Source organism: Dipodomys merriami, unplaced genomic scaffold (genome assembly GCF_024711535.1).
Source record: "Dipodomys merriami isolate MVZ:Mamm:240054 unplaced genomic scaffold, mDipMer1.0.p SCAF_137, whole genome shotgun sequence".
NCBI lineage: Eukaryota > Metazoa > Chordata > Mammalia > Rodentia > Heteromyidae > Dipodomys > Dipodomys merriami.
In genome coordinates this window covers 2,664,582-2,690,656 of record NW_027202682.1, presented here as the reverse complement: position 1 = coordinate 2,690,656, position 26,075 = coordinate 2,664,582, and the positions used below count along the sequence as shown (strand labels likewise).

The 26,075-nt window shown below is 63.8% G+C and overlaps 6 protein-coding genes and 1 long non-coding RNA gene across 9 annotated transcripts; 3 read left to right on the top strand and 4 right to left on the bottom strand.

Annotated features, from left to right (window-relative positions):
* The first annotated feature begins 776 nt into the window (after positions 1-776).
* LOC138825472 (BICD family-like cargo adapter 2) lies at positions 777-8,008 on the top strand. Its single transcript, XM_070020085.1, has 10 exons — positions 777-804; positions 2,129-2,415; positions 4,984-5,199; positions 5,326-5,442; positions 5,579-5,725; positions 6,333-6,524; positions 6,606-6,755; positions 6,909-7,039; positions 7,131-7,251; positions 7,375-8,008. Exons 2-10 carry the CDS (start codon positions 2,134-2,136, stop codon positions 7,528-7,530), a joined length of 1,512 nt encoding a protein of 503 aa, XP_069876186.1. The 5' UTR covers positions 777-804; positions 2,129-2,133; the 3' UTR covers positions 7,531-8,008.
* Positions 7,821-11,285, bottom strand: LOC138825473 (THO complex subunit 6). The gene is made up of 13 exons (XM_070020087.1): positions 11,036-11,285; positions 10,017-10,132; positions 9,837-9,901; positions 9,655-9,758; positions 9,524-9,561; positions 9,393-9,441; positions 9,227-9,298; positions 9,039-9,141; positions 8,896-8,945; positions 8,759-8,821; positions 8,550-8,660; positions 8,333-8,467; positions 7,821-8,258 (listed from the first exon to the last, which is right to left on the bottom strand). The coding sequence occupies exons 1-13, from the start codon at positions 11,072-11,074 to the stop codon at positions 8,178-8,180; spliced, it is 1,026 nt and encodes a 341-aa protein (XP_069876188.1). The 5' UTR covers positions 11,075-11,285; the 3' UTR covers positions 7,821-8,177.
* A 79-nt stretch (positions 11,286-11,364) lies between these two features.
* Positions 11,365-12,726, top strand: LOC138825476 (host cell factor C1 regulator 1-like). 2 transcript variants are annotated; one of them, XM_070020091.1, is made up of 4 exons: positions 11,365-11,586; positions 11,873-11,929; positions 12,042-12,170; positions 12,381-12,726. In XM_070020091.1, the coding sequence occupies exons 1-4, from the start codon at positions 11,492-11,494 to the stop codon at positions 12,514-12,516; spliced, it is 417 nt and encodes a 138-aa protein (XP_069876192.1). In that variant the 5' UTR covers positions 11,365-11,491; the 3' UTR covers positions 12,517-12,726. The 2 variants fall into 2 exon arrangements, with proteins under 2 accessions (XP_069876192.1, XP_069876193.1); XM_070020092.1 differs by lacking the exon at positions 11,873-11,929.
* A 246-nt stretch (positions 12,727-12,972) lies between these two features.
* Positions 12,973-14,753, bottom strand: LOC138825477 (tumor necrosis factor receptor superfamily member 12A-like). Its single transcript, XM_070020093.1, has 4 exons — positions 14,623-14,753; positions 13,865-13,969; positions 13,623-13,757; positions 12,973-13,529 (listed from the first exon to the last, which is right to left on the bottom strand). The coding sequence occupies exons 1-4, from the start codon at positions 14,714-14,716 to the stop codon at positions 13,474-13,476; spliced, it is 390 nt and encodes a 129-aa protein (XP_069876194.1). The 5' UTR covers positions 14,717-14,753; the 3' UTR covers positions 12,973-13,473.
* An 864-nt stretch (positions 14,754-15,617) lies between these two features.
* LOC138825474 (claudin-6) lies at positions 15,618-18,432 on the top strand. Of its 2 annotated transcripts, none has more exons than XM_070020088.1 (2): positions 15,618-15,671; positions 17,181-18,432. In XM_070020088.1, exon 2 carries the CDS (start codon positions 17,201-17,203, stop codon positions 17,864-17,866), a length of 666 nt encoding a protein of 221 aa, XP_069876189.1. In that variant the 5' UTR covers positions 15,618-15,671; positions 17,181-17,200; the 3' UTR covers positions 17,867-18,432. The 2 variants fall into 2 exon arrangements, with proteins under 2 accessions (XP_069876189.1, XP_069876190.1); XM_070020089.1 differs by lacking the exon at positions 15,618-15,671 and adding an exon at positions 15,888-15,904.
* Positions 18,433-18,441: 9 nt separating this feature from the next.
* On the bottom strand, positions 18,442-20,249 carry LOC138825475 (claudin-9). Its single transcript, XM_070020090.1, has one exon. The coding sequence runs from the start codon at positions 19,640-19,642 to the stop codon at positions 18,989-18,991; it is 654 nt and encodes a 217-aa protein (XP_069876191.1). The 5' UTR covers positions 19,643-20,249; the 3' UTR covers positions 18,442-18,988.
* Positions 20,250-23,131: 2,882 nt separating this feature from the next.
* LOC138825471 (uncharacterized) lies at positions 23,132-25,704 on the bottom strand. Its single transcript, XR_011371409.1, has 2 exons — positions 25,643-25,704; positions 23,132-25,221 (listed from the first exon to the last, which is right to left on the bottom strand). It is a non-coding gene; the product is annotated as an uncharacterized lncRNA (long non-coding RNA).
* Between the last annotated feature and the right edge of the window lie 371 nt (positions 25,705-26,075).

Genomic DNA, 26,075 nt, shown 5'->3' with positions numbered 1-26,075 from the left:
AATAAGGGAGGGAGTGGGAGAGAATGAGGGAACAGGACTCTGTATGAAAAATGTACATTTTACCTGATGAATATAAATGGAACCACGCTGTATCTCACCTCTAAAAATAACCGTAAATGAAAAAATAAACAAATGACGCAAAGCAAACCTGGCTCACGCCTGTCATCCTAGCTGCTCAGGAGGCTGAGATCTGAGGATCAAAGTTCAAAGCCAGCCCTGGCAGGAAAGTCTCTGAGACTCCTATCTCCAATAAACCACCAGAAAAGCAGAAGTGGCGCTGTGGCTCAGGTGGTAGAGCGCTCGCCTTGAGCTGAAGAGCTGAGGGACAGCGCCCAGGCCCAGAGTTCAGGCCCCACGACCGACAAAAAAATAAAAAGAGTCACCAGGCCGTGTCTGGAGTCTCGCGTGTGCCCAGCTCCGTGGGGACACGGGGCCTGGACCCCGGCCTCTGCCCTGTCACCCCGAGGCCGCAGTCCAGACTTGGGACGCGGGTCCCAGCTCGGCGCCTGCGGGGCAGGCCCGTCCCTGCGGGGCCTCCGCGTCCTGCTGTCCACCGAGCCCCAGACGAGGCAGGCGACCCCCGAGCCTCAGCCTGCGGGCCCTGGCCTGTTCCACAGCAGGTGCTCGGTGCTCGGTGCTCGGTGCTCCCGGGCCGCGCCGCCCGCGCCCGCCGCCAGGGGGCGCCCGCCCTCCGCCGCGGCGCCGCCCTCCGCCGTGCGGGCCGCGCCCTCACCTGTGCGGGCCGCGCACCTGGCGCCGCCTCCGGAAGAGGGGACCCGGCCCGCGGGGACCTGGTGGCTGCGGGTGAGCGTGGAGGGGGCGCCGCGGCCGGGGGCCCGGGGCTGCGGCGGGCCGGGCGGGCGGGGGGCGCGGCGGGGCGCGGCGGGGCGCGGGGCGCGGGGCCCGGGGGCACCGGCCGGCCGGCAGGCGCAGGTGCGGCCGCGGACCCGGGGTCGGGGGGGACCCCGCGGGGCGCCGGGCGGCGCGGCGCGGGGCGCCCCGGGTCCAGGCGCGGGGCGAGGCGGCAGGTGCGGGGAGGGGCGGGACCCGAGGGGGCGGGCCCGGCGCGGGACTCCCACCGGGACCCCGAACCCGGAACCCCAGGCCCCGGCGGCCCCCGGGGCCCCGGCCGCCCTCCCCAGGGCCGGGCCCGGCCGTAAACAGAAACCCGGCCCGGGCGCGCGGCCGGCGCAACCTGTTCGCGCCCCGCCCCGGCCGGCGCAGCTCGCGGGAAGGCGAGGCGGGCCAGGGCGGGGGTGGCGGGGGCGGGTCAGGGGTCAGGGCGGGGTCGGGGTGAGGGAGGGGTCCGGGCGGGGGCTCGGGGGGCAGCAGCGGCCTCCCCCGCAGTGAGGGTCCCGCGCGCTCCGGGGCGGGGCGGGGCTGGCCCGCGGGAACCGGGCTCGCGGCTCCTGGCCCGGGGGTCGGGCAGTGACTGGAGGGGCGGCCGCCGTCCAGGGGGGTCGCACAGGCTTCCCGGGGTCAGAAGGCAGCTGCTTTCCTTCTGCTCCCTGCCTCAGTTTACCCCGGGGACATTAACGGGGAGCCGGGTGGCTGAAGTAGATCATTAACCTTCGGTGGCCCAGGGCGGCCTGGGGCCCGACGGCCCCGCAGGGGTGGGGGGCTGTCCCGCGGTGACTGGTCCCCGCAGGGGTGGGGGGCTGTCCCGCGGTGACTGGTCCCCGCAGGGGTGGGGGGCTGTCCCGCAGTGACCCGTCCCCGCAGGGGTGGGGGGCTGTCCCGCGGTGACCCGTCCCCGCAGGGGTGGGGGGCTGTCCCACGGTGACCCGGCCCCGCAGGGGTGGGGGGCTGTCCCGCGGTGACTGGTCCCCGCAGGGGTGGGGGGCTGTCCTGCGGTGACCCGGCCCCGCAGGGGTGGGGGGCTGTCCCGCAGTGACCCGTCCCCGCAGGGGTGGGGGGCTGTCCCGCAGTGACTGGTCCCCGCAGGGGTGGGGGGCTGTCCCGCGTGACTGGTCCCCGCAGGGGTGGGGGGCTGTCCCGCGGTGACTGGTCCCCGCAGGGGTGGGGGGCTGTCCCGCGGTGACTGGTCCCCGCAGGGGTGGGGGGCTGTCCCGCGGTGACCCGGCCCCGCAGGGGTGGGGGGCTGTCCCGCAGTGACCCGTCCCCGCAGGTGCCATGAGCTCCCCGGACGCGCCGAGCCGCCGCGGGCCGCTGTCGGGGGGCGCCTCCCCCAGCGCCGAGGACGGCTTCTTCCCCTTCGTGCTGGAGCAGCGGGACTCGTTCCTGGAAGGGGGCTGCCGGGGCCCCGAGGAGCCGGAGGACCTGGCGCTGCAGCTGCAGCAGAAGGAGAAGGACCTGCTGCTGGCCGCCGAGCTGGGCAAGATGCTGCTGGAGCGCAACGAGGAGCTGCGGCGGCAGCTGGAGGCGCTGAGCGCCCAGCACGCGGAGCGCGAGGAGGTGAGGGGGGCCCGGGCCGAGGCCGGGCCAGGGCCGGGCGGGAGACCCGGCTGGGGCAGGCCAGAGGCAGGGGCTGGGCTGGGCTGGGGCAGGCCAGAGGGCAGGGACCGGATAGACCGGCAGGAGCACACCTCTGGAAGGACTCGGTGCTGGCCCCAAGCCCCTCTGCCAGTGTGGTCCAGTAGTGGAAAGCAAGATGTCCAGCCTTGCACCAGTGGCTCTCGCCTTTAATCCCTGCTACTCAGGAGGCTGAGATCTGAAGGCAGCCCTGGAAGGAAAGTCCACAAGACTCGGGTCTCCAATTAAGCAGTGCAGAGTTGCGGTGGAGCTGTGGCTCAAGTGGTAGGATATCGGCCTTGAGCATAAAAGCTAAGCTGGATCTCCAGGCCGTGAGTTCAAGCCCCAGTTCTGGCATCAAAAAAAAAACAAACAAAAAAAACAAAAAAAACAATTCTAGAGGTTGAAAGTGTGGCTTGAGTAGTACAACAAGAGAGGGGTCAGGAGTTCAATTTCCAACCCCTGATACTGCCAGACAGCAGGGGGAGGGAGAGAGGAAGAAACAAAAGAAGGGAGGGAGGGAACAACCCGAATCTGGGCTGTGCTGAGGGTATAGCTCAGTGGCAGAACTGGCTGTGTAACCCCGGCCACCCTGGCAAGTGGCTGGCCCTGCTGGCGGTGCTCTAGCTCATCCAGCGCACAGCACAGCCACCAGATGGCAGCAGCCGCTCCCCATCCTCACGGGGCAAGGGATTTCCAGACGTCACCTTTGGGCACCTCTGCCAAAAGCCTCTTCCCAGGCTCTTCATGGCTCCGCTTCCCAAATGCCCTGCACCCTTTCTACCAGGCTGCCTATTAGGCATCTCAGCCTGTTCATGGGCTCTCCATCACACATGCTCTCCCCAACCTCTGTAAACCTGTGTGTGTGTGTGTGTGTGTGTGTGTGTGTGCGCGCGCGCACATGTGTGCCAGTACTGTAGCTTGAACTCAGGATCTGAGCATTGTTCCTGAGCTTTTGTGTTCAATGGTGGCACTCTAATACTTGGTCTACAGTTCCACTTCTGGGTTTTTGAGCATTAATTGGAGATGAGTCTCACAGACTTTCCTGCATGGGTTGGCTTTAAACCTTGATCTTCAGATTGCAGCCTCCTGAGTAGCTAGGATTACAGATGTGAGCCACTGGCATCCAGATGTACTTGCTGGTTTTGTTTTGTTTGTTGTTGGTCATGAGGTTTGAACTCAGGGCCTAGGCGCTGTCCCTGAGTTCTTTCGTTTAATGCTAGCGCTCGACCACTTTCATCCTTAGTGCTACTTCTGGTTTTCTGGTGGTTAATTGGAGAAAAGAATCTTGCCAGGCTGGCTTTGGACCGTGATCTTCAGATCTCAGCCTCCAGAGTAGCTAGGACGACAGGCGTGAGCCACCACACTGCCTGGCTGCACCTGCTGTTTCTTAACACAGACTTCTTTCTGGTTGGTTCCTTCTGGCCCTACAGGAGCCAATCCAAGCATCAACTCCTTAAGGGAGCCCCGCCCCACTCACTTCCTTGGGTTCCTTCACAGCCTGGACTGCCCTTCTGAGATTTACTGCTTTAAGCATGTCTCCATTTGCCTATAGTCCTGTGAACTCTAAGCTGCTAGGGGAGGCAGCCTGAATGGCCTCCATTAACCATGGACAACTAAGCCCCAGAACAGGAGGAGCAGGGAGATACTGGATGGAGGAAGGGAGGTGGATGGAGGACGCAGGATGGAGGGGTGTTGGAGAAAATGGGATCATGAGACTTGGAGATATTAAAGGGACTTTCGCAGACTACTCAGACCCTGCAGAACCCAGAAACTGCAAGCACAGCTGAGTCCCCACGGCCCGCCATTCTAGACACTGGCTGCTGGCTGGGCCTGGCATCATCCCCTGCCACTCATCTACCGTGGGCCCTCGGACAAGGTGTTTAAGCTCTCTGAGCCACGTCTGAGGGCATGCACAGCGCCCTCTAGTGGATTCTGTGAAGTCATGCAGATTCAGGTGGTGCTTTAACACCTGCTAATGATCTGCAGCAGCTGTGGTTATTGTCATCAAGGCTCGGGCCCTTCCTGGTTCAAGGTCCAGCAGAGAGAGGCCCCCTCGAGTCCTGGGCTTCCCCAAGCTGGTCATCTGGGTGTGCCAAACGCGTCCCCCCTGCTGGTCAGACAGGTTTGGGGGAGGGCAGGTGGGGGGGTAGAGTCTGGGGTGGGGCAGGCCAGGGTTGGGCAGGCCAGGGTTAATTAGAGGGAACTGAAGAGAGGGGCTGGGCAGAAGCTGGGGTGCAGAGCCCCAGGACGCCCCAGGTGTGTGAGGCCATGGGCCGCGGCTTAAATTCTGCCCGGCTTAGGCGCCAAAAACGGCGCATGCGACCTCGGGCGCAGAAGCTGAGGCGGCAGCCTGAGGTGCGTAGGGGTCCCGGCGCCCCACTTCCATCGTTATCTAGACCTTCTCTCTACTGCTCTGCCTCTGATCCTTCCGGGTTGCCGTCTCTCCCCCTCTGTTTCCTGTCTGTGTGGCACGGGCTGTGATCTGACCCCGCTCTGTCCCCCGCGCAGCGGCTGCAGCAGGAGAACCACGAGCTCCGCCGGGGCCTGGCCGCGCGCGGCGCCGAGTGGGAGGCCCGGGCCGTGGAGCTGGAGGGGGACGTGGAGGCGCTGAGGGCCCAGCTGGGGGAGCAGCGGTCGGAGCAGCAGGACAGCGGGCGCGAGCGCGCGCGGGCCCTGGGCGAGCTCAGCGAGCAGAACCTCCGGCTCAGCCAGCAGCTGGCGCAGGTGGGCCGGGCCTCACCCCCGGAGGACGGGGCTGGCGTCTGGGCCCAGCGGAGTGGGGGTCAATGGTTGAGGCAGGAATCAGCCAAAGGCTCTGCTGCTCACCCCCACCCCCACCCCCGTCCCCAGGCCTCGCAGACGGAGCAGGAGCTTCAGAGAGAACTCGACGCCCTCCGAGGGCAGTGCCAGGGGCAGGCCCTGGCTGGGGCGGAGCTGAGGACGCGGCTGGAGAGCCTGCAGGCAGAGGTGAGCGGGGGCTGGGGCTGCGGGTGAGAGTTAAGGGTTGGGGGTCTTGTCTGAACCTGAAGCAGCCAGGCCGGGCTGGTGTGAGTGAGTTCGGTCATGCCCCACGCGGGGTCAGCTCTGAGGCCTCTCTCTCCAGAACCAGATGCTGCAGAGCCGCCGGCAGGACCTGGAGGCCCAGATCCGAGGCCTGCACGACGCGGCGGACAGGGACCAGGGCCGGCTGCAGGCCAGCCACGAGGAGCTGCTGCTGCTGAGGCGGGAGAGGAAGGAGAGCAGCCTGGAGGTGACCGCGGGGAGGGGCGCAGCAAGCGGGGTCCTTGGAAATGGCAGTGGGCGCTCTGGGGAATGGGCACTGACTAGAACGGCCAGCCTGGAGCAAGCGCAAGCTACAGAAGCCTGCTGGGGGTGTGTGTGGGGGTGATCTGCTCTCTCACAGCCCAGCAGCTGGGAGGCCAGGGAAGGGCCCAGGGCCCAAGAGCTCAGGCAAGGAGATACCTGTCAGGGCGCGTCCCAGGCTGTGGACGTGGAGAGAGGGATTGAAAGGAGGAAGCTGCCCCTGATGTTTGAGCTCCTGGCAGGCTGCTTCCTAAGCTGCTTGGCTTCTGACTGTCGTGGGGTGCCTCCCCTCCTGTCCCCCTGTGTGAGTTGCGATGGCCTCGCTGCCAGCTTCTCGGGGCTGTGGGGAGGGCGCGAGGCTGGGAAGGAGAGGACAGTCACCCAGGATCAAAGTCATGAATGAGAGGAGGTAGGCGGCCGGCCAGGGACCCGCCCCGGGAGGTGAGCGATGGGTGGGGCCGGGATGCTTTGGAGGTGAGGACATCGGGGCCTGGGAGGGCGATCGCGGCGGGGTGCGGGCGCCCCTGACCCCGCGCCCCCGTGCGGCCCGGCAGCTGGACCGCGCGCGCGCCGAGGCCGCAGAGGCGCTGGGCGCGCTCCGCAGGCTGCAGCGGCGCGTGTCGGAGCTGGAGGAGGAGGCCCGTCTCCAGGACGCCGACGTGTCGGGCGCCTCGCTGCAGTCCGAGCTCGCCCACAGCCTCCACGGCCCCCAGGCCCCGGACGCCGAGGCTTCCGGAGACGGCCAGGTAGGCGGGAGGCTCCCAGGCGGGCGGCGCGGCCTCTCCTCCTCCTCTTCCCACCTCCCGACTCACCCGTGGGGCCCGCAGGCCATCCCGGCCTTGGATACTCAGGCGGGGTCCAGCCCCCAGACTGCACCCCAGGAAGAGAGCTTGGAACCCCCCAAGAAGCGAGCGCCCTTGAGCCCCGGGGAAGTACTGGAGCGGAAGGAGGCGGAGGTGGCCAGGCTGCAGGATGAGGTAGGAGGGCGCGGGCCGGACGTCCCGTGGGTCCCCCTCCGCCCGGCCCCTCTAGGGCTTCCCGGGCCCCACTCCAGGCTCCGAGCCCGCTGGGGTTGGGGGGGGGGGGCTCGGCACGGCCCCGTCTTCCCGCCGCCCCTGCCCTGCCCGCAGGTCGCACTGCGGGGCGCAGAGCTGCAGACCCTGCGGGAGGAGCTGCGGCGGCAGAAGGAGCTGCGCGCGCAGGGCGACCTCGGGGAGGCTCTCCGCGGCGCGCTGTCCGACCGGGACGAGGCGGTGAACAGGTGAGCCTCTGCCGTCCCCCTCCGCCCCCGCCGGGTCCCGGACCCCCCTCCCCGCGCCCTCCGACCGGCTTCCCGACCCTGCCGCCCGCAGGGCCCAGGAGCTGTCGCTGGAGCTGAGCCGCGTCTCGCTGGAGCGGGACTCGCTGTCCCGGGAGCTGATGCGCGCCATCCGCCAGAAGGTGGCGCTGACGCAAGAGCTTGAGGCTTGGCAGGTGAGCGCGGTGCCGGGGGCGGGGCGTGGTGACGGGTAGGGGCGTGTCCATGCAAATGACGCGCTCCCCGAGGGGCGGGGCCTCGTCCTGACGCAGCCCGGCCCCACCCCCTCCCGCCTCCAGGACGATATGCAGGTGGTGATCGGTCAGCAGCTGCGCTCCCAGCGCCAGAAGGAGCTGAGCGCCGCGGCCCCACGCCGAGCCACGACCCGCTTCTCGCTGCGCCTGGGCCAGGGGCAGGCCGGTGGCTTCCTTAGTAACCTCTTCCGAAGGACCTGAGGGCTGGACCGCCGTGATTGCCAGTCCTGGGCTCACTCTAATGGCCGATGGAGCCACAAGGCGCAGATGATTGCCAGGCGGTGCCCTCCACCCCCCAGGAGGCCGACAGAGGCTCTTTGGGAACAGGGGCCAGCTTTAGGGCTGAGGCCCAGGTGGGTGGCGGAAGCAGGTGGGGGCAGAGCTATTTCTGGAATCTCTATAGGTCTATCTTTTGTAAGTACTAAGTGTGGGAGTGGGTATTTATGTATCGATTAAGGTTGGACAGAGTAATATATAAGTCACTACAACAATTTAAGTCTTCGTTTTTGGGAAATCTGAAACTTTATTGTAAAAAAAATAGATGAAGCTGGGCGCCAGTGGCTCAAGCCTATAATCCTGGCTGCTCAGGAGGCTGAGAGCTGAGGATCATGGTTCAAAGCCAGCCGTGGCAGGAAAGTCCATGAGACTCTTATCTCCAATAAACCACTCAAAACCAAAAGTGGTGGTATGGCTCAAGTGATAGAACACTAGCCTTGAGCTGAAGTGCTGAGGGACAGTGCCCCGGTCCAGAGTTCAAGCCCCACGTCCCTCAGCCTGAGTTCCAAGCCCCATGACAGAAAAAGAAAAAAAGAAAACACTCCTAAGCCGCTGGGGGCAGGTATGTGATGTCAGAAAGTCAGGGAGAAGGCTCGGTAGCCCAGGTTGGTGAAGACATCCACCCGGCAGCTGTTGCCCGCAGCAGTCAGGACCTGAGAGCAAAAGAGGTGTGACTGGCCTGCCCACACTCAACCCCCCGGGACCCCCAGCTCCCGAAAAGCCTCACCTTGCACTCGGGTGCTGCCGGCTGTTGGTTGAGGCTGAGGCTGAGAAGCCCCGGGGAGGAGCCAGGCACCTGGGCCTTAAGCTCTCCACTCAGTTGCCACTGGTTGACACAACGGCCCTGGCCAGCGGAGAGAATCTGCAGAACAGGGAGGGGGTCAGGGGTCAGGGCCGAGAGGGGAGCCAGGCAAGGGTGGCAGATGCAAGGCAGAGGGCCTCACCAGGTCCTGGTAGAAGGTGACGTGTTTCTGTGGTGCCCGCATGGGGAAGATGGTGGTAGGTGTGGAAGATCGGAGGTGCCAGAGAGTGAGGGCTGGACCCCCTCCACAGACCTGGGCGGAAGGTGAGGGGTCCCCAGCCATAATGAGCCAGGAGCCCTCACTGAAGAGGGCCCAGAGCTGCTCCCACATCACACACCCGCCCAGCTCACCATCCAGTCTGAATCAGTCGCCAGGCATCCAATCCAGCGCCCGTTGTGGGGTCTTGAGCACTCCTGGGATGGAAGAGTGGAAAGATGAGGAGAGCTTGGGGATATGACCGACAGCGCGGTGGGGACTGTGCCCTTACCTCATGCTTGTAGACCTCGATGGTCTGCACCTCTTTGGCTGTGCGGAGGTCTGTGGGTAAAAAGCCGAGGTTCCTGGTGAGCCACGTGGATCGCAGCCTCTCTCTTATCCTGATGCTGCCCTCTTAACTAGCCATCCTCTTACCCCAAAGACGCACAGCCCCATCCTCGCCCCCTGACAGCACCTCGGGGCTCCGTTCCCGCAGTGCCAGGCAATGGATATAGTCGGTGTGGCCCCGCAGGGCCCGCTGCAGGGAAAGAGACTGGGTCAGAATGAGGATGACCCATGAGTTCCTCGGGGGTGGATTTCCCCAGCTCCAGAGCCCTGCTCACCGTGAAGGCCCCCGTTTCAAGGTCCATGGTGTGCAGCAGACAATCTCCCCCAGCCAGAATGAGGGAGTTCTCCTACCATGGAAGGCAGAGTGGGGCAGAGAGTCAGCATCAAATTAAGACGGGCAGAGCGGGAAAGATCAAGGTTTGGGTCACAAAGGGTTTAGACCTTGGGGATGAGCAGCAAGGCATTGATCTCCGGCACTTCCAGGCTGGTCCTGGGGAGGAGGGGAAGGGGGACATCAGGGGCAGGGCTCTCCCAGCATGCCCTCCGCCCAGGGGTCTTGACCCGTGACTCACCTGTACGGGGGCTGGCGACGCCACAGCTCTTTACAGCCCTTCATAGAAGGAAGGTAGTGGAAACACCAAGTGAACTCAAGAAAGCTTCAGAAGGGGCCGCCCAGTCCTTCTCCAGGCTCTAGACTCCTTACCTTCTTGAGGATCTCTGCCCAAAGCCATGCCTTCACCTCTCCATCCCCAGCACTGAGCAGATGTCTTTCAGTGGAGACCATGCTGTAGACGGGCCCATCATGGGCTAAAGGAAACAGAATTGGCGTGAACTTATCCAGTCTCTTCCTCCATCTCCTAAGCCAGATTCAACAGCTATACTCACCTTGGAAGGTCACCACAGGCTTTTTGCTTTCCTCTTTGGCCTCTGAACTCAAAGCAGCAGACAAGCTGATGCAAAGAGATGAAGCAAGGGGAAGTCAGGGGTCAGAAGCAGGAAGCACCAGTCCCAAGAATATAAAACGCTTAGGGCTCATAGGAAGTGAAAATCAAGGCCCCAGGGTACCTGAAGATGGCGATCTGCCCATAATTGTTGCCAGCTGCCAGGAACTTCCCACAGGGCGAGATGCTCTGAGAGAAGATGGTCATGTGCAGCCGCTGCAGGGCCTGAAACACCTCTGTCTGTTGGGAGACGCTGGATGAGGCCAAACTGGGGGGGTTCTGAGACCGCTGCCAGACTCCTGTCCCTGAGTTCCCTGCCATAGGCCTGGCTTCCTAGCCTCCCATACCCAGACTCCTCAGCCTTCTGAGGTGGCTCCCCGACCCACACACTGGTGCCTGCCCCTGTCACCCTATTGGTGCCTCCAGGAAAAGGGTGAGGTGAGAACTGAGGCGGGATGCCTAATGGAACCCTAGAGCGGGCCTCGAGGGGAGCCCCTCAGGTTCCAGAATGGTCAGATGCTCACCGACAATTCCATAAATGTATGTAAAAAGCTGTACAAAGAGCTTTCATGTAGGAAACGGTTAATAAGTGCTCTTGGGGCTGGGGGAGGGCAGCGCTGTGGCTGGGCACATGCTTAGCATAGGCTAGGCTCTGGGTTCCACACAAAGTATCACCCCCCCCCAAAAAAAAAGAAGAAAAAAGACCCCGTATTGTTAGTATGTGTCAAGCTTTTTTTTTTTTTTTGTCGGTCGTGGGGCTTGAACTCTGGGCCTGGGCGCTGTCCCTCAGCTCTCCAGCTCAAGGCGAGCGCTCTACCACTTGAGCTACAGCGCCACTTCCGGTTTTCTGGTGGTTTATTGGAGATAGGAGTCTCACGGTCTCTCCTGCCCGGGCTGGCTTTGAACCGCGAACCTCAGATCTCAGCCTCCTGAGTAGCTAGGATTACAGGCGTGAGCCACCAGCGCCCGGCTGTGTCAAGCTTTTTTAAAAAGTGGCTCTAACACATGCTGCCGTTTAATCCCTGCCTCCTGACTTTCACGTTAGGCTCCGAGCCGTCCCCACACCATTCCCGGCCCACCCCGTCGGAGCCAGCACGGACGGACTACAAACCCCACAAGGTACCGCGCGCAGCCCCGACTCACCTGACCCAGAGGAGCCGCGAGCAGCGAAGCGCGCTCCATTCCCCACAAGAACTACAAGTCCCAGGTTGCTCTGCGAGCGGCTCAGCCGGAGGATTCCGGACGTGCCCACGAGTGGCTCTTCGCGGCCCGCTCAAAACGGCCGGCCGGCCCGGCGCGAAGGCAGCCGCTAGTCCTTCCCGGTACCCCCAGGAACCGAGGGGGACGCCAACCAGCCCCCTACACTGAGAAGTGCCGCCCGCGGTGGCTCCCTACGCCGGGTCCCCTCCCCCACCCCGCCGAGCCAACCCGCTTTCCAGCCGCGCGCCGCTCCCCTTCCGCGCCTGCGCAGAACCTCACCACCGCGCGCGCGCGCGCGCGCGCACCTCAGGCCGCACCTCCCGCGTCGGGCCACGCCCTCCGAGGCTCCGCCCCCGACGCCCGGATCCCACCCCTCTGTCCGCAGGACCCCGAGCCCTAATGATCCTGCAGCAGCCTCTGGAACGAGGCCCCCCGGGCCGGGCCTTGCGCGACGCGCGGGCTGCCCCGGGGCTGACGCGGAGCCTGGAAGCCAGGTGCGTGTAGGGGCTGAGGGCGATCAGGGGCTCAGGAGCGTTGGCTGGAGACCCCGGGCTGGCCTGCAGGAGGACACCAGATGCGGCGAGCCGCGGGGCTCGGGCTGGAGCTGGGGCCCGCCACGAGGGGGGGCTGCTGGCGAGCACTGGCGAGGGCTCGCTCAAGGTAGCACGCACACACAGGGCCGGGCTGGGGGCCCCCACTCACGCTGTACAGGCTCTGGTGGGCAGGTCCCCAGGAAGGGGCCTAAAGGGTGGGGTGCACCTGGCTCTCTCTTTTTCCCAGCTCCCCTCTCCGAGGAGCTGTGCCCCTGAGCACCAAACGGCGCCTGAAGGAGGAGCAGTGAGTTTGGGGGCAGGGAGGACTCCCGAGATCTGTCACCTCCGGCCTCCATCAGACCTCGGCCTTCCCCTTCTCAATATTTCTGCCTGCCTTCCCCTGTGTCTTTCCCCAGGGAGCCCTTGCGCAAGCAGTTCCTTTCTGAGGAGAACATGGCCACCCACTTCTCTCGACTGAGCCTACATAATGACCACCCCTACTGCAGCCCCCCCTCGACCTTCCCGCCAGCCCTGCCCCCGCTCAGGTAGGCACCTCCGCCCGCCAGGACTTTTGGAGGACCACACTTGGGCCCAAGAGCCACTGCTCACCATGGCCTGCCTCATGGGGCTATTTTTAGCTTCCAGACTAACTTGTGTGCTGTTTCCCATCGTGGCCTCGGGACTTGGACCTTCAGGGTCCTGCCAAGACAGCTATCAGCCGCATGCCCTGATTATCGAAATATTTCCTTTTCCAGAAGCCCTTGCTCCGAGCTGCTTCTCTGGCGCTACCCTGGGAGCCTGATTCCCGAGGCCCTCCGGCTGCTGAGGCTGGGGGGTACTACCGGTCCCCACTACCCTGCAACGCCAACTGGGGACACAATGGAGCTCTGAGCCCTGCTGCCCGTGTACCTTCCCACCCGCTTCCTGCCCCACCACCGCAGAGGCAAGCAGCCCCCCTGGGAGACAAGGTGCTGGTCTCTCCTCCAGACCACATGCCAGGGCATCAGGACCTTTCCAATAGCGGACCCAGAGCTCCATGGGTGGGAGGGACAGAGCAAGGGAAGAAGGGTACTAAATGAATAAAGATTGTGAACAGTTGAAGGTTTGATTCAGTCTGGAACTCCAGGCCTTGGTGGAGGGTGGGGTGCTGGTTCCTGGGGGGGGGGTTCTCCACAAGATTTTCCCTGGAAAACGGTCGGGGCAGGCCAAGTCCTGGCAGGCTGGGCTCCAGGCATTGAGAATGTGTGAGTCAGAGCCCCGCCCCCGCCCCCGCGGTGACTCACTCCCCCCCAGCTCTGAGAAGTCAAGCTGGGGATCAAGCTAGTGCTCTAACCATTTACAGTTAAAGATTCTTTTATTAATAAATTCTCCTCTCCAAAGTTTCTCCCCCAAAATAAATATCTCCTCCCCCCCCCCGGGGGGGATGGGGGAGGATTTACATGGGGACCTGCCCTCATGGAGGGCCAGCCCCTAGTTAAGAACAGGCTCCTAACCCCCCACCCCCCAGGCCGGGGCTGAGCCGCGGTGGTGGAATTTCAGTCCATTGAGTGCCTAGGAGCGTCTGCCCTTGGAGCGAGCCGGGGCAGTGGGGGAAGGAGACCCCCGTGTGCAAGTACTGCAGTTTCTTTGTATGAGGCAGCATGAGGCTCCTTCTGTCTAGGAGCCAGACAGGGCAATCAGACACCCCAGAAAGGCTCCGCGGAGCCCTGGCTCAGGCCTGGGAGGTGATTCATCACCCCCACCCCACCCCCTGTGGTTGGAAGAGCCTGGCTCAGGCTGTGTCTGGGTGGCCAAGGCCAGCTCCAAAATGAATGAATGACGAGTGGGCACCGCGCCGGTATAGCTGGGTCACTGGATCAGTGCCACACCTGGACAGCCCTCTCCACCGGTCTCCTCGATGGGGGCTGCAAGGTGAAAAAAGAAGGACGGGGTCACCGCCGGCAGGGGGTACAGTGGGGGGCTGTCATGGGCGGACCGACCCGCAGGGGCAAACTTACTGGTAAACTTCTCTCTCCTGCGGCACCGTCTCCAGACCAGGAAGCCGGAAAGCAGGGCCAGCACCAGCGCCAGGCTGAGGGCGCCCCCCAGGATGGGCCAAAGCAACCGGAAGGGAGCGGGAGGTGCGGCTGCACCTAGGGGCCGGACTCGCAGTCAGCGCTCCCCCACCTCCTCACCAGGCCTCGCCCCCCCACCGTGACCCCCCCTTCCCGCCCCGGGGTCCAGGCCCCCCCACACTCACAGCCCGGGCAGAAGTCGCTGTGCGGCCGCGCCGGGCACGAGGCGCAGTCCATGCACTTGTCCAGGTCGGCGCTCCAGGAGCTGCCGCGGGCGCAGGGGGCGGCGCCTGGGGAGGGGGCCGGGGTCAGGGCGCGCCCGCGTCTATTCTCAGGGCTGAGGTCAGGGTCGGTCGGCTCGAATAACGTGAGTCACCGGCGCCCCCCCCCCCCGCCGCATTCCTCACAGGTGACCGCACGGCCAGACCGGGACACGGCCGTGCGGAGTGCGGCGCGGGGCCGGGGGGGGGGCCGGGTCCCCGCCCCCCTCCCGCCGCCGGCGGGTGAGTCACGCCCGGGCACCGGGCCCGACCGGGTCCCTCCCCCCACATAGCTGGGCACTGAAGTCACCGGATGGAAGGGGGCACCCCGCGGGGCAGGGGGCACAGACCCCCCCCGGGCCTGCCGACGCCCCTCCAAGTCCCGGGTCCCGCGGGCCGGGCCGACCCCGGGGGACCGGGCGGGGGCGTGGCCTCTGACCGGACCCCGCCAGGCTTCCGGCCCGCTAACTCCACGTCTGGAGCGGGCTCTGGGGACAGATGACCCCATCAGGCAGGGAAACTGAGGCCGGGACGGCGGGTGAGGTTTGGAGGGGAAGGGGGCCCCGTCCTCTCTCTACCCGAAAGCTCGGTGTGCGGAGACAGCCCCCCGATTCCGCCCCATCCCGCCTCCCCTCGTCCGCCCGGTCCCGCTCCCGACCCCCGGCCCGGGACACCCCGCGTACCCGGCGCCTGTTCCGCGGCCGCGGCGCGCAGCAGCACCAGCCCGAACCCCAGCGCGAAGAGCCGCCGCAGGGCGCCCCGCGGAGCCGCGGCCATCGCTCGTCCTCCGCCGCCGCGGTCTGCACCCGCCGCCCGCCGGCCCGCCGGGCCCTAGGCGGCCGCCCCGGCCCGCCCCCGCCTTCCGGGGCGGGGCCTCGCCTCGGCCCGCCCCAGGCCCCGCCCTCCGGCCCGCCCCAGGCCCCGCCCTCCGGCCCGGCCCGGCCCAGGCCCCGCCCTCCGGCGCTCCGGGGACGTGCGGCCGCGCGCTGCCCGCTCAGCGCAGTCCCTGGGCGGGTCCGAGCGGCCCGGCCCTGTCCGTGCTCCAGTCGGGAGATGGGGAATAAGAGATGACCCATGAAGACAGGGTTGTAATTAAGTCTCCATTTATTCGTCCCTGATTTCTCTCGATTGTTCCCCTCAGGCTCCTATGTGCCCCAGGCTGGTCTCGAACTCGCCACCTCCCGCCTCAGACACCCTGAGTAGTTGAGATGCAGCTTTCTTTTGTCTTCAGTCGGCCCTGGGGTTTGAACTCTGGTCCTCGGCGCTGACCCTGGGCCTTTTTTGCTCAAGGCCAGCGCTCTACCACTTGAGCCACAGGGTGACTGGAGGTGAGAGTCAGCCCTGGGGACTGCAGGCGGAGCCGCGGCGCCCGGCGGGGTGCGACTTTCTCCAGGGTCCCAAGAACCACAAACGCCCGGCAGCGGCGGCTCCACGATCCGTCGCGTCATCCAGGCTGCTCAGGAGGCCGAGGTCGGAGGATGGCGGTTCGAGGCCAGCCCGGGGCGGGAAGGTCCGTGAGACTCTCCTCTCCGATGAACCACCGGAAAGTGGGAAGCGGCGCTGGGAGCCAGCGGAGAGGAGCGGCCCCGAGTTCGCGCCCCGGGCCCGGCGCGCGCGCGCGCATCCACACCCAAACCGCGCGCCCTCGCATCGACACCCGAGATCCTTCACTCCAAAACTCAGGTCCTCGCCTCGACTGGCGGGCTTGGATACTGAGGCCCGGGGAGGTTGGGTGAGTTCCCGAGTCGGGCGCCGTCAAGAGGCGTCAGCGGGCCGGGGTCGGAGCAGGTGCGGCCCGCGCGCCCCGCGCGCCCCGGATCCGAGCGCCCGCCTAGCCGGCCGCGACCCCGCCAGGGTCTCCGCTCCTCCCCGAGGGAGGTGGTCCCGTGACGTCACGGCGCCTTTAAGCCCCCCGCCTCCGCCCCTGCGCGCACTCCGCCGCGTCCGCTCAGGTGTTGCGCGCAGGTGAGCCCGGGGCGGGCGCGGGCCGCGCGTGGGGGGGGCGCGGGCGCGGGGAAGGCCCGCCGGGGTCCCCGCGGCGCCCCGGCTCCCGGCCGCCCGGGTCGCCCAGTCCTCGGGCCGGAGGTCGGCGCCGCACCTGGCCTGGGGCCCCCCGCGCCCCGGGGCGGCTCCGGCCGGTTCCGCGCCCCTCCCCCTCCCCAGGACAAAGGCACCGAAACCCGCTCCCCTCCCCCGCCGGCCGGCCCGGGGTGGGGGGGGCGGGCGGGGCCCCGCGGGCCCGGAGAGGACGATCCCACCGCGGCGCCTGCGACCCAGCTGGGCCTCTCCGTCGGGGGTACAGGGAGGTGGGGGGGGCGAGGGTCCCCCGAGACCGTAAGCCCGGCCTCCGGGGCCGGAGAGTAAGAGAGGAGGAAGTGAGGAGCCGCCCACCGGCCACTGCCGGGCTGCCCTGGGCCCTAGGCCCAAACCCTTCAGGAAAAGCCAAGGGTAATGGCCGTCTCCAGCGGGCCAGGGGCAGAGCTGGCCCCCTGTCCTCGCCGACGGGATGGGGGGGCACAGGAGAGACTCACGGAACACACCCCCGCCAGTTTAGCTTCTCCTGGCAAAGATGTGTCCTGAGACCTTTGGTCTGAAATGCATAAGAATACCCCAAACCTTGAGGACCTGTTCCTCGGCCCCGGGCGGAGGCCACGAATCAGCAGGTGGCTTTGAGGAAGGAACTGCTTTGTCCCCTCCTGTTACTCCAGGCCTGGCTGGCAGGTGCCTCCCAGGTGAAGAACCCAGACACCTGTCTGGTCAGGGAAGAGATGGCTTGTGGCGCGTCAGCGGGGCCGTGCTGGGACACAAGGTGTATGTGATCTGAGAACAATTCGGTTTGGGCCTTGCCTTGGGTGGGGAGGAAGAGCAGGATCTCCACTCTGCCTTTGGGAAATCCACTGTCTTTCCATTCCTTTCTGCTGCTACACGAAGTGAGTTGAAAAGTACCTGTGTCCACGCACCGCGCTCTGTGAGTGAGTCAGCTTTACACTATCACCTGTGTCCCTTTGATTATTCACTGGGATAAATCAGTGCCTGTCATTTTACCAGGGGTGCGTTCATTAAAGGCCTGGTTTGCCCACCCAAAAATGAGGCATAGAGGATGTTTATCTCCTGTATTCCAAAACAGACAGACAGACTTCAGGATACAAGCTCTTGGTGTCCTGCTGATGGAACCAAAGCTATCTAGTCGTTTGTTGTCTGGGCCAAACACTTGTTTGTTTTTGCCCCCCCCCCCCTGCAGTGCAGCCTCTGCACCTCACCATGGCGTCTTCTGGTCTGCAAATCCTGGGAATTGTCCTGACATTGCTGGGCTGGATAAAGGCCCTGGTGTCCTGCGCCCTCCCCATGTGGAAGGTGACCGCCTTCATCGGCAACAGCATCGTGGTGGCCCAGATCGTGTGGGAGGGGCTGTGGATGTCCTGCGTGGTGCAGAGCACCGGCCAGATGCAGTGTAAGGTGTACGACTCGCTCCTGGCGCTGCCCCAGGACCTGCAGGCCGCCAGGGCCCTCTGCGTCATCACTCTCCTCTTGTCCCTGTTCGGCCTGCTGATCTACCTCGCCGGCGCCAAGTGTACCACCTGTGTGGACGACAAGAACTCCAAGGCCCGTCTGGTGCTGACCTCTGGGATCATCTTTGTCCTCTCAGGCATCCTGACCCTCATCCCAGTCTGCTGGACAGCTCACGCCATCATCCAGGACTTCTATAACCCCCTGGTGGCTGAAGCCCAAAAGCGCGAGCTGGGGGCCTCCCTCTACCTGGGCTGGGCTGCCTCCGGCCTTCTGCTGCTGGGTGGGGGGCTCCTGTGCTGCACGTGCCCCTCGGGAGGGTCCCCGGTTGCCAGCCATTACATGGCCCGCTATTCCACATCAGCCCCCCATTCCCCGCCTCGGGGGCCCTCTGAGTACCCCACCAAGAATTACGTCTGACCTCCATCGGCCTCTGAGCTCAGCCACCACGATGAGGCCCTCAGCACCTTGGGTGTTGGCTCTTAATACTCTCTGGGTTTGAGTTTCTGCTTTTATGGGCAGGGATAATCTTTTTAAACCCACTGGACAATTGAACCAAGATGGGAGAGAATCTCCACCCCCCCCCACCTTCTCCTCTTAGCCTTTCTCACCTTTTTTAACGGAACCAAACGGTGCTTTTGAGTTTCTGGATCTTTCTTTGCCGGGGACATCATCACCATCTTGGAAAGCCAAGCAGGAGCGAGCTGTGGACCCGGCACAAAGGCTGCTTTGCAGTTCTGCCTTTGTGGCCACCAGACTGCCTTGTCCTAGCAGCAGCTGCTGCCCCCCACAACCGGTAAAGGTGACCACACCCTTCGCCATCAGGCCTGTTAGGAGAGGCGATCAGTCACCCAAGAACTCTCCTCGTGGCCCCCAAATCTAGTCACCATGGCCCCATCCTGAGTCAGGTTCCGCTTGTGATATACATCCCCGCCCCCCCAAACCTCACCTTGACGCACGCATTTCACCCATTCACTACCTACACAAGGTTTTACTAAATAAAGCATTTTTTTTTAATACGCCTTTGTTGTGTCTGGGGGCTGGATTCTCCACTGGGGAGGTGGTGTGCGCAGGTGATTGACCCTTGTCCTGCCCAGCCTCACCCCGCCTCAGCGAGACCATCTACAGAGTAGGACCTGGAGCCGCAGAGGGAGGGAGGGAGGCTGGTTACAAATGCTCTTTTATTCTGGGGGTGGGGAGCTGGACAGATGGGCAGCCTGGGCCTCTTGATGGCAGTGGTGTTCCAGTGAGTTTCAGGGCAGGGAGGGCAAACAGCTTTTACCCTTTGGGTTAAAAGCCCAGGTTCCCAGGGCCAGAAACTTGCATACAGTTCTGTTCTAGCCACACAGCAGAAGAGGGTGGGGGGGGCAGAGCACCCAAGCTTTCCTGCCTTCAGCACGGGGACCACTGAAGAGGTGGCTGAGCCGAGCCAGTCCTGGATGAGCCCGTGCTGCTTTCCTGGGGAGCAGGGCTGGTAGTAGAAGGAGAAGGGTCGCGCGGAGGCCATGCGGGAGGTTGGGGCTCCTGGAGAAGGCTTCATCCTCACACATAGTCCCTCTTGTCCAGCCCTGAGGCCCCTGAGCGGGAGGGAATGGAGTACCCCAGCCTGGGTCCACGGGGCCGCTCAATCTGGGGTGGGGGGCATGTGCAGCACAGGAGCCCCCCACCTAGCATGAGCAGGGCCGCTGCCGCCCAGCCCAGGTAGAGGGAGGCCCCCAGCTCCCTCTTGAGGGCCTCGGCCACCAGAGGGTTGTAGAAGTCCTGGATGATGGCGTGGGCTGTCCAGCAGACCGGGATGAGCACCAGGATGCCCGCCAGGAGGAGGATGACCCCGGCGGTGAGCACGATGCGGGCCTTGGCGCCCTCATCCTCCACGCAGGTGGTGCACTGGGCACCCGTAATGGCCACCAACAGGCCCAGCAGCGCCAGCAGGAGGGCGACGACGCAGAGGGCCCTGGCGGCCTGCAGGTCCTGGGGCAGCGCCAGGAGCGAGTCGTACACCTTACACTGCATCTGGCCGGTGCTCTGCACCACGCAGGACATCCACAGCCCCTCCCACACCACCTGGGCCACCACGATGCTGTTGCCGATGAAGGCGGTCACCTTCCACAGGGGCAGGGCGCAGGACACCAGGGTCCCGAGCCAGCCCAGCACCGCCAGAGTCATGCCCAGAAGCTCAAGGCCAGTTGAAGCCATTTGGAGGGGTTAGATCTTCTCAGCCCCAGGCAGCCTGGTTGACTGGGAGCAGGGGTGACAAGCGCAGGCTGGGGGGGCTCTTGGTGCTGGCTTGGGGCCGGGACAGTCCTCACATCTGTGGGCCTCCAGGTATTTGGTACTCACTGAATCCACGCTGGTCTCTAGGTCCTCCTGGGCTGGGTGGCTTGTGTCCGCGTGGGGACCTATCACCCATGGACGGCCCTGGCTAAGTGTCCATGGAATCACAAGACCCTTCTGGACCCTCCAACCTGCTGTGCGGCCGGGGCAGGCTCCGTCCTTTGTGTTGGCTGGCGCCGGCGCCAGTGCTGGCTGGGCAGGGTGCCCTTTGTGGTGCCACCAGGGTCTCTGTGGCACCTGCTGCAGGTGGCGGGGGTTTTAAGACTCAGGCAGGGGAGGCGTGGAGCAAGGCTGGGGCTGTGATTGGGTGGTAGGACCCGAGGGATGAGGAGGAGGGGCCTCAGGCACGTGGATTGGGGTGCCCTGAGGGTCAGTGGGGGGCCCTGAGCTCAGGCAGGGCGGGGGAGGAATGTCTTGACTCATAGGAGAAAGGGATGAGCTGAGACACAGGGAAGGCGGGAAGGCAATGAATCGGGTCTGATGCTGAAGGCAGGCAAGGCCTGGGGGGCCTGAACCTGCCCCTGTCCCCCGCCACCTTCGCCCTGTCCCCCACCCCACCCCCTTCCATGATGCCCCAGCTTCTGCCGTATTTCACCCCTTCTCGGAGCCCCACCTCGCCCCAGGAGCCTGGAATCTGATCTACCTCCCGTCTCAGCTCAGTGGCCCAGCGGCTCCCGGGAGAGGGCCCCGCCCGCACAGTTCCCCGGGCAACAGGTGCCTGGCGCCCAGCTCCGGTGGCATCGCTCTGGTGACGGCCTAGAAAACTGCCCCCCCCCCCCGCTCAGGTGTGCCTGCCCTTCCCCCACTGCAGAAACTGGGGGAGGGGGCTGGACTGAGCCAGTAGTACCGAGAGGCCAGGAAATGAAGAAACTGTTGTGTGTGGGGGGGCACACAGGGGCCTGGGGTCAGGAAGGGGGAAACAGGGACCCCAGGTCCAGGTGCAGCCGCAGACCTGGATCTTGGGCGATGGAGACAGACGCCTTAGATCACCAGGGGAGACCCTCTGGGAAGCTGTAACTCCGCTCCGCTCCGGGGGCGCAGTCTGACAGTCACACAAATCAGGGCTCAAGCCCCCAGCCCTCTAGCAGGGAGCATCGTAGAAAGCCAAGGCCCCTTGAAGTGGAGACCCCTCAAGGGGCTCACAAGCTCCATAGAAACGTATTCCCCCAACGGTTCTCATTTTGGGGGTCGGTGAACTTCCCGAGGCCCATTCCTGGTTGCTAAGACCTAGACTAGTGGCGACTGTGATTATCTGAAAGGGAATGTATTTCACGGAGAGGAGGCCCTCAAAGGCCCAGCCTGACCTCCCGGCCTCCGGCGAGGGCTGACTCGGCCACCACACAGCCACGGGGCAGGTCTGAGAGCCACCCCCACCGTGTACCCCAGGACTTTGTAAAATCTCTGGTTCTGGGATTATTCAGATGGAACCCAGGGATAGGGGCGTTGTGTTGGAGGACTTCCCCCACCAAAAACGGGCGGGGGGGGGGAGCTTGTCTGGAAGGTGGAGTGGGTTGGGGCGTCCTCCACCCCGATCTTGAGGCTCCCCACAGGGAGGGGCTCCACCTGAACCTGGGGCTGGCCTGGGGCCCATCCCCCAGCCAGGCCAGAGGCGTGGATTGCCTCCTCCAAGGTTGTGTTTGGCCAGCTCATCCAGCTCCTGGGGCTTGGATTTCACAGGTGGTGGGGGAGCGCAGGGGGGCTGAGAAGAAGAGCAAACAGAGCCAGCCTGTCCGTGGGCTTCCCCAGCGACCTTCCAGGGGCTACCAGGAATCCCGCCACACAGGTTTGGGCAGGTGTCTGGCCTGGGAGGCAAAGCCCGGGTCTCTCGAAGGGCCCACCAATACACACACACACACACACACACACACACACACACACACACACACCACACACACACACACCACACACACACACACACACCACCGCTGTCCCAACCCGACAGTCTCCCCGCTAGGCTCACAGTGACCTACTCACCCCATCCTGGCCCGGGACATTCCCAGATGGATGTAGAGTCCCGTGTCCCAGGGAAACTGGGACAGGTGCTTGGCCGGCGTGTGGTGCGGGGGGTGGGGGGCTGGGCAGCCCACTAGACCCCCAACATTGTCACCAGGTAGCAGCGGCTGCACACACACAATAAAGCACTGTCCCAAAGAGGGGACCAAAGACCCCCCCCCAAACATGGGGTGCTCACCACAGAGGCAAAGCAGAAATGGCCACTGTGGCGGGGCGGAACCCGCAGGCCACAGGAAGGCGTGTGCTGGGTGACGGGGACCCCTCGCCCGCGGTCACCTCCAGCCAGACTGGCCCTCAGGTGGCCCAAGGCTCGAGTCTTACAAATGGGGCCCTCAATTTCCCGGGGGCCTGGCTGGGAGTCCTCTCTTTTAAGGTCCTGTCCAACTTAGCCAGACCTAACCTAGTTAGGTGCTGGGAACCAAAGGGTTAAGATAGGGACCTAGAGGGGAATCGATAGCGTCTGGAATGCCATTGATATGGAGAGGTGGGGCGTGGAGGAGCATTTAGCAATCCCCACCCCTCCCTCCGGGGCCGGAAAGAGGTGGGGGAGGGGGCCCCTCCCCAGAGCGCCAACCTGGTGGGAAATTCGGGGAATAACAAAATAACTTCTCTTTGTGTGGTCTGGGAGGACCGAGGGGCTGGCTGGAAGGAGAAAACAGCTCACTACCAGCCTGGAGTCACCCCCTTCTTCTGGAGGGGAAAGTGTGGCCCAGCCCGAGGACAGGGAAGGGTTCCGGGAGCACCCCGGGGCGCTCGGCCTGCAGGTGCACTGAAGGCCCCGGTTCACCTGAGGAGAAACAGAGCTCTAACCTCCCAACCCTCTGAAATACTCAGGTGAAGCCCGCAGGCCCCGCAGGCCCCGCAGCCGCATCCTGAGCTGGGCTGCGGGTTCTGTGGGAACTGGGATTCCCAGCCCGGCTCCCACGGGTCCCAGGTCTCCGCAGCCCTGTTCCCAGCAGGCCGTGGGGCAAGGCCCCTCCCCCCCCCGCAGAGCCTCCCCTCCCGCTCCATTCCCTCGCTGTGAACCTGATGGTCAGAGACAGGCCATCTTCACTCTCTCTCTCTGTATCCCAGGCAGAAAGAGCACAGTGCCCTTGGCTTTCCTTTAGTAGTAGGCAGCAGGCTGGACTCTCACCCAGGACCACCCTGGGCCGGTCACAGTGCCCAGCTGCAGGTGTCTCTTGGGCGTGGCGGTGGAAGCCCCGCCCCACCCCCGGGCCTCTTGCTTAGGTGAGAGCACCTTACATTTTGGGGAATCACTGTAGGGATGGAGTCAGGAGGTATTTTGTTAAAATCCTAAGGGCAGTTTCACTTGAAAACATGGACAGGCGCTTGGACTGGGTAACAATTAACTTTATTATCAGTGGTAACCATCAGCTTCCCAGCCTTGGGGGTGGGGCTCTGGTTATGGCTGTCTTTTCAGAGGACATTCTTTATCCCTCCTTGACTGACTGAGCTGAGGGGAGAAGGTGGGCAGGCAGCAGGCCAGCAGGTGGGGAAGGACAGGCACTCCATTTTCTTCTGCTCGTCAGATCAGCAGCCGGGGCTCCTGCCCAAGAAATGGCTCTAGGGGTACCCAAGGTCCCAGCTCAGTGAGGGGCAGGGCCTACGACACCAGAAGTTCTTTTTCCTTCTTTCTTTCCTTCTGCGTGAGTGTATGTGTGTGTTGGGGAGGGTGAATTCAGGGCCTGGGCACTGTCCTTGAACTTTTGTGCTCAAGGCTAGCACTCTACCACTTGAGCCACTACTCCATTTCTGGCTTTTTTTTTTTTTTTTTGGAGTGAATTGGAGATAAGAGTCTCACAGACTTTCCTGCCCTGGCTGGCTTCAAACCATGATCCTCCGATTTCAGCCTCTTGAGTAGCCAGCATTACAGGGGCGAGCCACGGGCACCTAGCTTCTTTTTTTTTTTTTTTTTTCAGGTTGGCCATGAACTCTTAGAATCTTTTTTTTTTGGGGTCCGGTCGTGGGGCCTGAACTCTGGGCCTGAGCACTGTCCCTCAGCTCTTCAGCTCAAGGCTAGCGCTCTACCACTTGAGCCATAGCGCCACTTCTGGCTTTTTTCTTTTTGCTTATGTGGTGCTGAGGAGTCATACCCAGGGCCTCATGCATGCAAGGCAAGCGCTCTGCCACCGAGCCAACTTCCCAGCCCTCTTAGAATCTTCTATCTTAGTCTCCTGAATGTCCAGATTACAGGGGAGCACGGGCATGCCCTGTTCACAGGAAATTCTGGGTTGACTGGAAGATGAGCCAGCCCCACACTACTTCTATACGGCGCCCACAATCCAGGTGGACCCTGGGAATGTGACCTCATCTGGTGTAAAATGAAGGCTCTTCAGACAAAATCGGTGTGGACGGAGTGTGCCAGGAGCAACAGCAAATGTCCTTGTGAGAGAGAACCAGGGAAAATGGGAACTGACCCAGAGAAGAAGCCTGTGAGACCAGAGTGGTGCAGTCACAAGCCAAGGATGGCCCGAAGCCATCAGAAGCCGGGAGACAGGACATGGCCCTTCCCTAGTACTCACAGAGGAAGCAGCGCCTGCCAAGCCTTCACTCTGTATTTCTGACATCCAGAACTGTACGAGAAAAAAAATTCTGTTGTCTTAGGCCACTCAGTGCTTATAATTTGGTAACTGCGGTCACAGAAAACTAATATACTACCCTTCTTGCTGGTGGGTCCCAAGATCTCAGAGGTCCCCCAAGGTCGAGGTTGGCTTCCTGATACTAGTCCTGAGCGGCTGCAGAAGAGCCCGGGAGCTGGCATCCGCCGGGTTACCTGAGCCCAGGCCACCAGGGGAACAAAGAGAACTTTATATTGAAGTGTACTAGCTGCACAGAAACTGGCAGTGTGGGGGTGGAAGGCCAGTAAAAGGCTGGAGACAGGAGTTTCCATGGAGGCCCCGGAGCTTTCCTGTCCAAGGGATGACTTCACAGCCTTAGGCCCAGTATCGACTGTCTATCAACGCTCACGAGGCACAGCAGGCCCCAGGATGGATTTCAGTTGAAAAGGAAGGTCAGTGTTTCCGAACATAAGGAGAAAAAGGCCTTCATGACATCCAGACCCTTTGTAAAGGGAAATTAGATGTGTGGGATGCTGGCTGATGCATGCCACCGAAACGCATTTTCTTTTCTTTCTTTCGGGTCATTGGGTCTTGAACTCTGGGTCTGGGCCCTGTCCCTGAGCTATTTCCACTCAAAGCTAGCACTCTACTGCTTTGGTCACAGCACCACTTCCATTTTTTTCTTTTCTTTCTCGTGGTTAATTGGAGATAAGAGTCTCACAGACTTTTCTGCTCTGGCTGACTTCAAATCACCCTCCTCAGAGCTTAGCCTCCAGAAGAGCTGAGAACAGGCCGGTGAGCCACTGGGGCCCGAGTTCATCTTCTTGATCCAAGTTTCCTTCCACGTGTCCTGAGCACTGGGATGGACTGCAGCAAACGGAAATGGAAGAAAGCCCCATTTTGTTTTTGCTTTCCCTTCCAGTCCTGGGGTTTGAACCCAGGGCCTGGGCGCTGTCCCTAAGCTTTGTCCGCTCCACGTTAATGATCTACCACTTGAGCCGCGGCTCCACTTCCTGCTTTATGGTAGTTCACTTAAGACGATGAGTGTCGTGGGCCTGGTGCTCAGGTTGGCTTCGAACTGCGATCTTCAGCTGTAAGCCTCCCGGGCAGCCAGGGTGACAGGCATGAGCCGCAGACCACGGCTCGCCGGCCCCTTCATCTTAAAACGACCTTGTCAGATTTGAGGTTTTGCCTTCCCCCAAACCCGGGCCCCTCCCTGACCCCGCAGCCGGGCTCGGGCCCGTGATCTGAATCTGGGGGTGATCTGAACCTCGGGCTCCCTACTCACCCCGCGCTGCCCGGTGGTCGGGAGGCCCCGCGGTCAGCTGGGCGGCCACAGGAAGAAGTACGGGGGCGGCGGCGGCGGCGGGAGCGCGGGGCGCGGCCAGGGCTCGCGGGGCGCGGGCGGCGCCGGCAGGCCGCAGGGCGCGGGCCGCGCGGGCAGCGGCGGCAGCGGCCGCGGGGAGGCCTCGCCCAGCAGCGGCGGGCGGCCGCGCGCGCCCACGGGCAGCGGCGCGGCGGCGGCGGCGGCCTCGGGCAGCGGCGGCAGCGGCAGGTGCGCGGGCGGCGGCGCGGGCGCGGGCAGGCGCGGCAGGCCCTGCAGGGCGAGGGCGGCGCGGGGCGGCGCGGGCGCGCAGGCCGCGGGCGGCAGCTCCGGCAGCGCCAGGTGGGCGAGGGGCCCCCACGGAGCCAGCAGCTCGGGCCGCAGCGGCAGCGCGGGC